This window comes from Marmota marmota, unplaced genomic scaffold (genome assembly GCF_001458135.2).
Source record: "Marmota marmota marmota unplaced genomic scaffold, marMar, whole genome shotgun sequence".
NCBI classification, from domain to species: domain Eukaryota; kingdom Metazoa; phylum Chordata; class Mammalia; order Rodentia; family Sciuridae; genus Marmota; species Marmota marmota.
The window spans coordinates 8295114-8309323 of record NW_026000026.1 but is presented as its reverse complement, the minus strand read 5'-3'; the positions used below and the strand labels follow the sequence as shown (position 1 = coordinate 8309323).

Below are 14210 nucleotides of genomic sequence, written 5' to 3'. Positions count from 1 at the left end.
CCCCCCCGCTTCCCCACTGCGCTGTCACCTGACACTTGCTCTCCTCTCTGCCTCGAGTTCTCTCGCCCCACAGAACTCCCTGGCTTCATTTGGGTCTCAGCTCAGATGCTGCTTCCTCCAGGAAGCCTTCCTGGACCGGCTGTCTAAGGCAGCTCCACCTCGTTGCTTTTGACCCAACACCCATGTAACTTCCCTGTTCAGGTCTTTTTTTTTTTTTAATATTTTTATTAGTGTTCAAGGACCTTTATTTTATTTACTTATTTATATGCAGTGCTGAGGATCGAACCCAGCGCCTCGCACGTGCTAGACAAGCGCTCTACCACTGAGCCACCCCCCAGCCCCCTGTTCATGTCTTTTAACATTCACTTCATCCATCTGCCTCTGGAACAAACTCTTTCTGGGGCCGGGGACCTGATCAGGCTGGCTTACGCAGGCGTGTGACGTGACTTCGGAACACTGGGAACAGGTGGCGCTATTAGAGCGCGAGTTCTTTAGGCTGCAGTGGAGGTTGGGAGTTGAATGAGGCTGTGGCCTGCTCCTCCCCTCCCCTGCATGTCTGGTCTTGCTCCCTGATGGACCCCTGGTGCCCGGCACAGAGCCAGCGTGCCAGGGGCGGGGTGGGCCGCGCCCTCCCCACCCTAAGCGGAGACTTGTTGGTGTGCCAGGCCCGCTACGTCCAGGCCAAGCTGAGCGTGCATGACCGCTCCCTCAAAGTGGCCACCGTGATCGAGAGCCTGGAGATGGAGATGGAGCTGCTGTGCCTGACTGGCGTGGAGGACCAGCTGCAGGCCGATGTGCGGCCCACGCTGGAGACGCTGAGGAACGCGGGCATCAAGGTAGGGCTGGCGCCCGGGAGCGGAGCTCGGTGACGTCAGTAGTCCCTTCCGCAGATGGAGGACTTCAGAGGGAAGAAAGTGAGGGTGGGAGGAGCAAGAGGGGACCAGAGTGCCCCTGTGGGATGGGCCACCGCTGCCATTGTCCTTGTGTTTGTGTTGTGTTTGCCCTCTCTGGCCACCTCCCTGAGGGCTGGGACTGCATGTGTCTCCCAGTGGCTCAGGGCCCTGAGGGCTGGGACTGCATGTGTCTCCCGGTGGCTCAGGGCCCAGCTCAGCGCCCATGGGCACGCGCTGCATGTGGCATTCCAGCCGACTGGCCTGCTGGTGGCCGTCTGTCCGTGTGGATGAATGAGGCAGTGACTGACCACCTGACAGAGCCCCGAGCCAGCAGAGTGCCCTGTTCACATCGCACCTTGTTCAGGGTGGGAGAAAGTCCAGCCTTTATTCTCAGGGGGCCAGTAGAGGGCGCCAGAGGTCCAGGCCCTGTCGCAGGGAGGCCAGTCCTGTCCCTGTGCCCCTGTGTGATGGATAGTCAGCAGACATCCAGAGGGCACTGCAAGACCCTCATGGTCGGCCGTCACTGGTGCCGTCCTGAGCCTGAGCACAGGTGTCCGGCTGCAGTGTGCCCCGTGCAGGAGAGCACGCTGCCCCAGGAGGGGGGGCTGGAGAGCCAGGAGCAAGTCTGCATGATCACGCGTCACATGCTGCGTGCAACTGTGTGGGCAGCGTGGATCTATTCACATCAGTGTCACCACTTGTGACGTGGGGAGTGTTGTGCCGTGATGTCATCACTAGGGCATGGTTTTCCAGCTCCTTTGCGGTCTACGGGACCACCGTCATACGTGCCGTGGTTGGCAGAATACCGCCACATGGCCCACGCCCTTTTAGTTAACAGGCTCGAAGCTCTGAGAACACACCGTCCCCTGGCTGCACTCGGGAGTGGCTCCCTGCTGCGTCCTGGGGCTGGAGTTTGGCAGAAGTGGCTACTTCAGGCCAGGCCCTGGGAGGAGTGCAGGTTAGACCCAGATAGGAACCAGCACGTGGCCCAGTGGGGCCTCGCGTGCGTGCAGGTGTCCCCGGAAATCAGGTCCCATCACGAGCCTCTGGCTCAGGGGCCTGGTGTTGTAAGGAAATGGCCAACAGGATCCTGTGTGTGTGGCTTGGGGGGCAGGGGACCTGCCTCGGCTGTCCTTGGTGTTTGAACTCTGGCCCTGGTGGGGTCTGTGCCCTCTTGTCTCTGGGCTTTGGAGATCTGCTCGTGTCCACCTTGTCCTGGGCTCTCGCTCCTGCTCAGCACTGTCTGTCCACGGGGCCAGGTGTTTGGTTCCCGTCCCGTGGACCTGAGTTCTCTGGTTGTTCCGGGGGAGGGTGGCCGCAGCAGCCTGCTGGGTGGTCATGTCTGGGGCGTGACCCTTCGCAGGCCAGCAGTGTTAGAGCCTGGGCATTTTCCGCTCGGGCCTTTGACAGAAACGGAAACCCTGCCGGGAGATTGTCACCCTGGGGAGTGGCACTGCTGCTGGAGCTGGGGTCCTGGGCACGTCTCCCAGTGCCTTCCTGTCCTCAGTGAGGGGCGTCAGCTGTGGGACAGCTATGATCCCAGTTTCCCAGACTCAAACTCCCAGCTCCTTCCTGGAGTTGGTTCTCTTACATGAAGTCAGAATGCCGGTGCCCAGCCAGGGTCCCCTGGGAACGTTGAGTGAGGCCGACACACACCTGGGGAAACCAGACGCATCCCCTGTCCCCCGCTGACTCCAGGGGGACCCCGTGGCCTGGGTTCCCTCCTGGCTTCCCATCCACTTTTGTGACCTTTGGCAGGTGGCTTGACCTCTCGGTGCCTCTGGGTCCCACTTCACGGTTTTCGTGGAGGAGAGATCACTGAACAGGTGCAGCACTGCCGGGTGCCACGGGCCCGGGGAACATTTACTGCATCTTCTTTCCTAGCCCTCCCGGCCCCTGACTCCCAGACCCCTCCCTATAGGGAGGGTTAATGGGGTGAGATGGCCGAGCAGGGAGCATGTTCCAGCTGGACTCTGAAGACCCAGACTTGGAGCCTGGTTAGGACAAGGGCTCACTGTGTGGCTTTGGGCAGGGCACCTGCCCTCTCTGGGCCCACAGAAATGAAATGCAGAACAATTTCATAAAAGAGGGGGAAGCACCTGGCATCTGTCTGGAGCATGGAGAAGGACCGTGAGGTCACAGATCAATGTTTCCTGTAGGAGCCAGAAGTGACCCCTATCATAGTCTTTAGGATAGGTTGCGTGCTGCTTTGGATTCCCAGGGGGATTACGAGGTCACAGACCCGCCTCGGGGAGTCTCTAGAAGCTTGTGGCGATGGTCTTTCTAAACCTCCCTGCTCTGCCTTTGCTGCCAGCCTGGCTGTTGAGGCCCAGAGCCCTGGACGGGGTACTCCTGGGGTGTCGGGGAGGCGACTGGGTCGGAGCGTCAGCTCAGTGCTCTGGGGAGCTCCCAGCACGGGCACCCAGGACCCCTTCCTGCCATGATTTCAGGTGTGGATGCTGACGGGGGACAAGCTGGAGACCGCCACCTGCACAGCCAAGAACGCACATCTGGTGACCAGGAACCAGGACATCCACGTCTTCCGGCTGGTGAAGCACCTCTGTGCTGGGGCCGCATGGGGGGTGCTTGGTCCTGGGACCGCGTCACTCAGTTGGGCCCTTAAAGAGGGAAGGGAACAGCTGGCCACCTGGTTTGCTGGCTTTGCGTAGATTACCAAGTGACCGGGGCAGGGGGAGGGATTCCTCCGGGTGGGCTGAGGAGCAGCTGGCTGCAGCCCCGGGTGACACTGTGACCTGTCCTGGGACTGGAGGTCCCGTCAGCTGCGCCCCCAGGAGACACAGCCAGGCTCTATACACAGAATGTGCCTGGGCTTCTGGAAGTTCCCCTGACCCTCCCAAGGCCAAGGTCTCTGGAAAGAAAGAACCGCTAGACCCTGGCCTGTTGGGAGGCATTTGGGGCCACCAGGGAGACTCGAAGGAAGCTCTGAATTGGGTGGGCCCCTGAGAAGTCGCCCTCCATGTGTGTGCCCGACTGAACCAGGGCGTCAGGAGCCCTGGGTGCAGTGGCTCTCTTGATTCTGGGAGGAAGGAGGACAGGGTCCCCTGGGGCAGGGTGCAGCAGAGCTGTGAAGCTAGGTAACCAGAGGGGTTCGGATGTTTTAGGGTCTCTGCCTTTGGTGCACAGCACACGGAGCATCAGGGGATCCATCAAGGGTTGGAGCTGTGGCGTTGTGCACAAGTGGACACGTCAGCCCGTGTTACTGGTGCATTCTGCTCTCGTGATTGTATTTGTGACCACAAAACCAGTATCTACAGCCCTTTCGAGGCCATTTGCAGATACGTGTCACATGGCAAAAACTAGAAGCCGACACGCACCTTCCCAGCTGAGGCCGGGCAGGCACGGTGTCCCTCTCCTGTCACTTCTCAGACTGTAATCAGTGGCCTTCCCGTAGCCCAGCTAAGTGTCGAGTGTTAGCATTTTTGTGCTTTCGTTGGCAGCTTGCTGGTCCAAGTGGCCCTCATCACGGGGCCCTGGAGCTGGGCAGTGACCCTGAGCAAGGGGTCAGGACGCGTCTTAAGGAGAAAGTACAGTCCCCTGAGCTGCGGTGCTGGGCAGTGTTAAGGGACCTAGAGATCTCGAGACAGAGACACAAACCAGGCGTGGGTGTTGACCAGCGTGGTGTGGGCAGAGCCGTGGAGGATCCCGTCCTGTGCCCCTAGAGGAGCCCTTGGGGATCTGCTAGTTCAGTGTCGAGAATCACAGGAACCAGCTGGGTTCTGGAATCAGGGCCCGCAGGCTGTGGCTGCGATGTGCTTTGTCCTGTTGGGATGTAGAAACGCCCACCGGCTTACAGGTTGTGTTTGGCTGCTTTTGAGGGTCAGGTTGGGTCTGCAAAGCCTGCAGCACTTAACATCCGGTCCCTCGCAGAGCAGCTGCCAGCCCCGCTGGACGCCGGCCTCGAGGACCTGCCCTCCAGCACATAGCTGCTACCTTAGGCAGGCCAAGGACCCCACCTGGCTGTCCCTGAGTTAGGACGCCGAGCTGTTACCGTTGGGCAGCTCGTAGAGTCGCTGTGTCAGTGAGTGAAAGGCCCCCCGGCACACTGCCAGGCCCCTGACGCGAGTGCAGGCAGCTCTGGTCCCAGGGAGCGGAAGGCCATGGTGGCTGTGCTACTCTCCGAAGCCTGGCAGACGGGACTTCATCTGGCTCTGGGTCTGGTGGCAGAGGAGGGGAAGGGCCTTGGCCATTGTCTTCACCCTAGTTCCAGGAAGCTGCTGCTTATTCTGTCACCTCCAGAGAGCGAGGCTTTTCCATCTCTCTGTCCCGGGCAGGTGACTAACCGCGGAGAGGCCCACCTTGAGCTGAACGCTTTCCGCAGGAAGCACGACTGTGCCCTGGTCATCTCTGGAGACTCCCTGGAGGTGGGCATGGGGACCCTCGTGAGCCCGGAGCTGTGGGGCAGAGCTGCAGGGGCTAAGCTGTGGGCTGGGGGTGCCCTTGACCCACCCACCTGCTCCCTGCACCCCCTCCAGGTTTGTCTCAAGTATTATGAGTACGAGTTCATGGAGCTGGCCTGCCAGTGCCCAGCGGTCGTCTGCTGCCGCTGCGCCCCCACCCAGAAGGCCCAGATCGTGCGCCTGCTGCAGGAACGCACTGGGAAGCTCACCTGTGCAGTAGGTAAGCTCACCTGGGCAGTGGGTAAGCTCACCTGGGCAGTGGGTAAGCTCACCTGGGCAGAGGGAAAGCTCACCTGGGCAGTGGGAAAGCTCATGTGGGCAGTGGGTAAGCTCACCTGGGAAGTAGGTAAGCTCACCTGGGCAGTGGGAAGGCTTCCCCTGGTCAGAGGGCAAGCTCACCTGGGCAGTGGATAAACTCACTTGGGCAGTAGATAAGCTCACCTGGTCAGTGGGTAAACTCACCTGGGCAGTAAGTAAGATCACCCGGGCAGTAGGTAAGCTCACCTGGGCAGTAGGTAAGCTCACCTGGGCAGATGGGACCCATCCTGTTGGCCCTGTCCCGCTCTGTATTGGATTTCTTTTCCGTGAGGCTAACAGGACACAGACCTGGTTTTTCTGCGCTCCCTGGGCCACTTTGCTCAGGGCATGATTGTTCCCACCAGGGGCTTTGGCTTGCCCTTGTTGTTGTGTGTGGTGTTTCCCTTTGGAGAGGGCACGTAGGCGAGCCCAGGAGTCGCCTCTCCTCCGCCCTGGCCCAGGGTCCCTGCGTTCCAGGGTAGGGAGGGCCCCACTCTGCAGAGCCGGTCTGGCTCCGCTCCCTGCTTGTCATTACTGAGAGGTGTCGCAGGTGGCTTCCTTCACCCTCCCAGCTGGGTCTGTCCATCAGCAGAGCAGGAACGGTGGCAGTGGCTCCCAAATAATGCTTACGAGGGCCCAAAGGGGAAGAGGTCCCTTTTGGAAGTGGGGCCACCGTGCTGGCCACCACCCGTAGGTGCTGCCGTTGGTACTGTGGCCCTGCCAGGGGGTCTCTCCTGCCCTTCTTCACCTCTCCTCCTCCCCTCTGCTCTGTGTGTCCTGCAGGGGACGGTGGCAATGACGTCAGCATGATTCAGGAGTCCGACTGCGGCGTGGGGGTGGAGGGGAAGGTGAGACGCCCCCGCCCCGCTCCTCTCTGGGGTCTTCTCGTCCTCTTCCTTCCCTCAGAGACACAGCCCTGGTCCCATGGAGTGTCTAGGTAAGGAGCACAGGGCCCAAGGCACCTCGGAGCACCTGGAAGCCGGCATCCTCAGCACGGTAGCACATGTACGGACAGACGATGTTGGCCTTTTGCTTGCCAAGACCTAAATCGACAACAGCAGCAACAAAAAACGATGTGGTTTTTCCACATTCCTAGTATCCAAGGGTCCTCAGGCCCTGTGCCCGTCTCCTGGGCCATAGGGAGTGTGGTGGCCGTCCACCCTCACTAAAAGTCCTTGGCAGTGAGTTTTAGTTTGTTGTAGAGCAATTTTTGCTTTTCCCTTCCTGCCTGCCTCTTATGCCTGCTCTCTCATCTGTGATCCGTTGAGACGGCCGGGGGAAGACTGGTCTCCAGGTTTGTTGGAACCCCGTCTGAGTAAGTGCAGAGGCCCGAGCAGGGCCCGGCGGCTCCCCTGGGCCCTGTTGCACATCCTCAAGATCTGGCTGAATTTTTCCCTTCCCACAGTTTCTTCGGTTCCCAGCCAGAGGTTGATCATTTGAGTTAGAAAGGCAGATGATTCTGGAGTGAGATATTGAATTTGAAATCTTGGTGAATTTCTTGGAATGTAGGTTTGAAGAAGCATTTTGAATTTAATAAAATTATAAGTTCCTATATAAACACAAAAAACCATTTTCCCTTCTGTTAAAAATTATATTCTGAATCCTCCTTTTTTTTTTTAAAGAGCATCAAAGTAGTAAGTTCTTATGATGAAAAATTAAAATAATTTTAAAATACATGTGCATCTTTTAAACTGCATCAAACTACCAACATGGGGTCTTCATCCAACATTTTACTATGGGTGTACAGTTGGGTGCATACATGTCTGTTGCATATACTGTAAACATATTTTACACATGTATGTATAGACATATTATTTTTGTGTATAATCTTAAATTAAAAACACACCATGCACTTTGTTATGCATCTTGCTTAAATCCATTCCATCTTGGATTTCTTTCTACATCAAGAGTATGTACAGACATCGTGTCTTACCCTCTTTTTTATTTTGAAAAATGTCATCCGTTCCGAAAATTTGAAATAGAACAATGAACACCCATCTGCCCTCCTCTTTGATTTACCAATTGTTAACACTTGCCACGTTCTCGCTTTCTCTCCGAATCAGTTGAAAGTAAATTGCACACGTAATCACGTGTCACCCCTAAGTGCTTCAGCATGGCTCCCAGAACAAGGGTGTTCTCCTGTGCCTGCAGGAGAAGCTTATCACCCCAGATGTAAGACCAGTGTGACCGTAGTGTAGGAGAGTCACGGTGGCATTTCCCCAGTTGTCCTTGAAATGTCATCTAGCTTAAAAAAAAAAAAAAAAAGATCCAGGAACCAATCAGGGATCACAAATTTCATTCATTAGCATGTTTTCATGTCTCTTTAATCTTCTCTAATGTAAAACACTTTTCTCTCTCTCTCTCTCTCTTTTTGGAGGAGGGTATTTTTTGTGACATTGTTTCTGAAGCATTTGGGACGGTGGCAGAATGGGCCACAGTGTCTGTGGGTCGGGTTGATCTGTTCCCGTCCCTGGGCACCACAGAAGAGAAATTGCTGGTCCCCTGTTTGTCGGGGCCTGGGTGTCCGGCGGCCCCGTTCTGGTGCCCAACAGGGACCTTTCAAAATAAGGGGATTCCACGAGGTGTGGCACCACGTGTTGTTTCCACGTCTGCCCGCAGAGAGCTGTGTTCAGGCCGCTGCACCTCAGTGTCGACAGCACAGGTGTCCCCCTGGTGCTGGCCTCTGAAGGGAGCCGGTGGACAGCACAGAGCCCCGAGTGGTTCTTTGCTTCTGTGCGCATCTCGGGCACGGAGCTCTCAGGGCTCCCGAGCACGCTCAGTTGACCCCCACGTTACAACTCTCCGTGATGGAGTATGTTCTTTATTTAAAGAAATTCCTCTTTTAAATCAGATTTAGACTTGGACCACCAACTGCATATAACTCGAAACCAAAGAACCTCCTTATTGAATCTCTTCAAAGATCTCCTTACCATGTCTTATTTTTTCAATTAAAAAAACGTGTCCGCCTTGACCTCTTGTGCTGCTGACGGTGCCCAATTTCCTTGGATTCCAGGAAGGAAAACAGGCTTCGCTGGCGGCCGACTTCTCCATCACGCAGTTCAAGCACCTGGGCCGACTGCTCATGGTGCACGGCCGCAACAGCTACAAACGGTCGGCCGCCCTCAGCCAGTTCGTCATCCACAGGAGCCTCTGCATCAGTACCATGCAGGTGGGTGGGCAGCTGGCGCCTCTGTGCAGGTGCCCGTGGCCACAGCGTGCAGTGGGCGGGCAGCTGGTCCTGGTGCCCAGGTGCAGGTGAAGGTGTGCTGATGACGGAGAAAGCCTGGGCCTCAGAGTAGGCCTGGTGCTGTTCCTGGGCCAGTTTTTGAATCCCCCACGTGGCGTGTTAGCTGGTGGCTCTTGGGCAAGTCACTCCACATTGCTCCCCTCTTGAGAGGCGATGGCCCTGCTTGCTGTGTGGCCTGGACATGAGCATGAGCAGTGGAGCCCATGGGTGCTTGGCATGGAGCAGGTAGGTGACCATGGTGGCAGTATGGCAACAGGAGTGAGTTCTCCCTGGTGTGCCCCAGTGATGGGCGCAGAGGAGACCGCAGCGTGAGTGCTCACATCCTGGTTTTTGGGGTGCAGAGGCAGGGACAGCGGGAGGAACCCCAGAGAGTGGCCTGGTTCTCCCGAGCGCTTCCTGGACCTGGGTGTCAGCTGGGTGCTTGCAGTGCAGGTCACCTGCATCCTTGCCACAGCCGCACCCACTTTACAGCCAGAGCTGAGGCCACCTCCTCCCCGGGGGAGGAGAGGTTTCTAATCACACAGAGTGAGTCGGTCCCCAGGAGGGCGCTCTCTCTCCTTGGCCTCACCCAGGCCTGTTGGGGTGGCTTTTGCATTTTTAATGTCTGTTGCATCGTGAGTGAGGCCTTGAAGTGCTTTCCAACAAAATGTCCTAAGTGCTAAACAGCTGCGGCTCCTCAGACCACATCTGTCCTGTTCATTTATGCTGATTCACCGTTGAGCTGGGAAATGCTGGGTGTCAGCCACTGGGAGACGGATGAGCTGGTTCTGGGGACTCCAGAAGGGCCTGGCATTGCCGTATCATTCAGAAGGACAATTCCAGGGTGTGGCACTGCCCCTTGTGCTGCAGATGGCCTTTAACCCCGTCTGCAGTGACCCCTGGAAACGGTCTCAGACAGACACGGACGCGGCGTTTTTACTTCTTGTCCAGATGAAGACCAGGGTCCACACACCCCTCCTAGAGGAAGGGGCGCCTCGTGTTGATTTGTGAAGTCAGCAGAGATTCTTGACATACAGTCGTCCTGTGTCACAGTCCCACCTGAGTGACAAGGCACTGAAAATGGCAGAGGGCAGCTCCCAGCGTCCCATGGTCACAGCGCTCAGTGGCACTGTGACCTGAGCTCTGTGGCCGGCGAGCGTGGGTCTCCTTGGCTCTCTGCCTGCTACGGGTGCTGGGGAGCTGCTCTGGTTAGAGGTGCCTGGTTACCAGGACCGTCCACTTTCCCTCCGTGTTTGGTTATCATGAACCCTCTAGGTGACACTGGCCCCCTCTGGTTTTATCTAGTGGAGATGAGTCTGGACTCTGCCATCCCGCAGTCACCCTGTGGGTGTGCAGGGGCCCTGGGGCTCAGTGAGCCCAATGCAGTCCCCTCCTCCTTCCCACGGTAGCTAATACCTCCTGGATCGGGAAGTGGCCTTCAGCAGGGCTTACAGGTGTCTTTTTGGCTTTATCTGATTGCAAAGGCCGCCTGCCAGGTGCTGTTTCCCCAAACACTAGGAGGCACGTGAGAAGCAAAGCCTGGCCCGCCACCCAGCCTGAAGGTGGCTGGTGCAGCGCACAGGGCTCATCCCTGACAGTTCCCAAGCGCGGGCCAGTGATGGGCGCGGTCATTCTGAGCTGTTGGGGGTGTGGTCCTGGAGGCAGGACCAACCTCCTTCCTGCAGGCCCTTCTTCTCCTCCATGTCCCTTTCTGTGGACTGTGGCAGCTTTAGGCTCAAGCTTGTGGGTGGCTCTGGAGATGTGCTGGGATCGTGTGCAAAGCCTTCCCGGCTCTTGGAGCTTCACAGTCTCAGAGGAGCTGAGCATGGATGCTGGAGTTGGGTGAACCAGTGTGACCCCTGGCTTTGGCATAGAGGAGCTGTGTGGTTTTGAGCAAGCCACTCACCCTCTCTGGGCCTCGCCTTCCTCACCTGTAGAATGGGGATAATGTTAGCAGCATCACATGAGCTCGCACACACGAAGTACGCGTAACCTCGGCTCCGTGTGCCGTGACTGTGCAGGGGCGGGTGTTTTATTAGGTGAACACGGGGACCCTTGCTGTGGCCCTTAGTGACATCCTCTTTCTCCCTGGCGCAGGCGGTCTTCTCCTCTGTGTTCTACTTTGCCTCCGTCCCCCTCTATCAAGGATTCCTTATCATCGGGTAAGGATCCATGCCACGTCTCCTTTTCTTTAATGAAACTTCCCTAAGATGCCACGGAGGGGGAGGGAGAAGCAGCATTGTGTAGAGACCCTCTGGTCCCTCGGCCACTGTGGACTGGTGGCCCCAGGAAGGCAGGCTCAGCAGGGGAGCAGCCCTGGGGTGTCTGGCCCAGTCCGCTGACTTACTGGGTTTTGCTGGTTGCTTCAGCCTGAGAGCAGACACTGGATTCTACCTGCTTCTGATTGGAAAGGTGGAGTGTCCTTTGCTGGTTCCTGAAAGACTATGAACAACTAGCCAGAGTGGAGTCAGGGGTTCCCTGAGCCGTGCTCCATGTGACTGCCTGTGACCCACCCCAGCTTCCCTCACCGCCCTCTCCTCACTGGTTCCTGACAGCCACCCCCCTGCCTCAGGGCCTTTGCACTGGCTGGCCTTGTACCAGGGAGGCTCTTCCTCCAGATGCTGGCATAGCTGTTCCTGTGGGTGTGGACTCAGATGTCCCATTCCTCAGCCGCCCTCGGTGATTGCACCCCCCCACACACATGTGCACACGCAGGCCTCACTCCCTCTTCCCCATTAGGGTCTCCTCCTCTGGGCTTGGTTACTTTAGTTTATTTGCTACTGACCCAGAGACCAGCCCGAAAGCCTGGAGCAGGTGTCTTGTCTGTTTACATCCCGAGCCTCCAGGGCTCCAAGCCGGGCCTCACGCGTGGTAGGCGCCCAGTGCGCAGGTGCGGAGGGACAGCTGGGCCGGGCAGGTCCTGCTAGCCGGTCTCACCCGTGGCCGTCTGCTCCCCAGGTACTCCACGATTTACACCATGTTCCCCGTCTTTTCTCTGGTCCTGGACAAGGACGTCAAGTCAGAGGTGGCCATGCTCTACCCCGAGCTCTACAAGGACCTCCTCAAGGTGGGACAGGTCACCCCCTCCCCCCCCCCCGTGTCCTCCCGGTCACCCATCCTCTCCTTCCCCCTCTTCTCCATCTTCCCTCCCTGCTGCTTCTCCTCCACGCTGACCCCCGTGTCTGGCTGGGACACAGTTGATCCCGTGCCCTCCTTCTCTGGGGACAAGACGCGGGAGTTTGGACCTTATTCTGAGGGCGGTGACGAGTGCCCTGTAAGGAGTATGAGGTGGCAAACTGGAAAGAGCTGCTGACTTAAAAGGCCCCCGGGGTTCCATGTGGAGCTGCAAATTGCATCTGCCCCTAGAAGTGCCCTCCACACGCGTCCAGAAGCCACACATAGTGACCGTGGTGTGGCTGTGTGAGGTCTCCTCGGCTGGCCTTCAGAGGCGTTTCCTCAAAGATTTATCCAGACCTACGGTCGGTTCCTTGTCAGAGAGGCCATCGCTCAGGGTTCAGCTGTGCACTGGCCTCTTGGGTGGAAGCAGGGAGGAGGCCTCGTGTGGGTAGAGGAAGAGTGACCGGAAGGCCCGTGGGGCCCTGGGTGGCAGTAGCCTGCTCTGACCTCTCTGTCTCTCATTTAGGGGCGACCGCTGTCCTACAAGACCTTCTTAATATGGGTCCTGATTAGCATCTATCAAGGTAAGGATCTGCCGCTGCCTTGGGCTCTGAAGGTCACCGCAGGGGTCCTTCTCCCTCCTGTGGCACAGGGAGTGAAAAGCCAGACCTGAGGCGGACTGGGGCAAGGTGGCAGTGAGGCGGGGTCCTGCTGGGTGGGTGGAGGACTCCTGCCCTGACCACCCAGGGTGGTGGTGAAGTCAGAGTGTAGTCGATTTGTACGTCCCAAACACAGAGTGCTCCCAAATCCGGGACGTCCAGCTTTCGTGTGTTTGCTGACACACATGATATATTTGTACAGTGCTCCTGGCCTTTCTATCTGGACAGGGACACGTAGAATCCACAAATAAGCACGTGTACGTAGGGTTTCATTCTGAAGGATTTTTCACTGTGGGTGGCATGATCAGAAAGTGTAGAGGCCACTGAGCTTGTTGGCAGAGGGTTCAGTTGTCATTGACGTGTTTAAAAAATGTTTTAAAGATGTTTACCAAACCAGGTACAGAGGCGCAGGCATGCATTTCCAGCTACTCAGGAGGCTGAGGCAGGAGGATCTCAAGTTCAAGGCCAGCTTTGGCAACTTTAGTGAGACCCTATCTTTAAAAAAAAAAATTATGAAACAGGCTGGGGTTTGGCCCAGTGGTGGAGCACTGTCCCAGCCCATGTGAGGCCCAGGGTTCAGTCTTCAGCACGGCAGAAAGAGAAGAAGGAGGAAGAATGCGCCACAGGGTGGTCCCTGTAGTGGGTTATGCAAAGTGCGCGTGAAAGTTGTCAGTAATGAGCGGTCCTCTGTTCTGCCCTCGCCACCCTCAGGCCTGTTCATAAAGGCAGTCACTAGAGAGTTGGGGTGTCAGAGTTGCTGGCTGTCTCCTCTGAGTGACACTCTCAGTGTCTTGGACTAGGTCCTGATCAGCCTGCCCCTTGGGCACTGGAGAGGCTGCCACTGCTCACCCCCATGCTTCCTGCCCTTCCTTGGCGGGGCGTGGGGTTCTCTCCACTTCCCCCCTGTGCCCTGGGTCACTGGTGCTCATATAGGTGGTGAAAACATTTAATTAACCTTCACCACCGTGACCACCATCTGGGTCGGTGGTGAGCATGTCCCTGCTGGGCGCCATCTCCAGAACTTTCCATCCTACAAATCTGACACTCCTTCGCCACTGAACAGCAGCCCCCTATGTCCCCTCCCCTGTGGCTGGCACCCACGTCCTACAGATACCTCCAGCCAGTGGCTGCATGCAGCCGCTGTCCTTTTGTGACAGCTGTTCCCATCATTAATTGTAGAGTGTGCATGTGTGTGTACACAAACCTGTGTGTTCGTGTGTGTGTGTGTGTGTGTGTGTGTGTGTGTGTGTACGTACATGTATCGATGCTGGGGACAGAGCCCAGGGCCTCCCATGTGTTGGGCGAGTGCTCTGTCACGGGGCCTCATCCCAGCCCTCATTTTAAATATGTTTAAACTTCTGTTTTTCCATCAACTCCAGCTAGTCATTCTGTCGCTCTTTTCCTCCTTCTGCCTGTACAGTTACAGATTATCTATTTGATAAGGTTAGAAAGGAAAATAGGAAACTATAGATTTGAATCCTCCATGAAGCATCATTCGCAGCCTCGTTTAGGGAGCAGTTGCTCCCAGAGTAAAGGAGCAGTTCTCCGGGTCTCCCCCCCCCCGCCCCCCCACCAACCGCGAGAGGCGGCGAGCGAGGGC

The 14210-nt window shown here is 57.1% G+C and overlaps 1 protein-coding gene across 1 annotated transcript in view; it reads left to right on the top strand.

The window, feature by feature from the left end:
* Positions 1-14210, top strand: part of Atp9a (ATPase phospholipid transporting 9A (putative)) — a 92638-nt gene that overhangs the window by 70904 nt on the left and 7524 nt on the right. The window contains exons 18-26 of the mRNA XM_015479649.2: positions 666-836; positions 3344-3442; positions 5186-5275; positions 5387-5531; positions 6392-6456; positions 8622-8777; positions 10932-10996; positions 11793-11901; positions 12478-12535. Coding sequence (XP_015335135.2) covers positions 666-836; positions 3344-3442; positions 5186-5275; positions 5387-5531; positions 6392-6456; positions 8622-8777; positions 10932-10996; positions 11793-11901; positions 12478-12535 — 958 coding nt within the window. The remainder of the gene's footprint in view (positions 1-665; positions 837-3343; positions 3443-5185; positions 5276-5386; positions 5532-6391; positions 6457-8621; positions 8778-10931; positions 10997-11792; positions 11902-12477; positions 12536-14210) is intronic.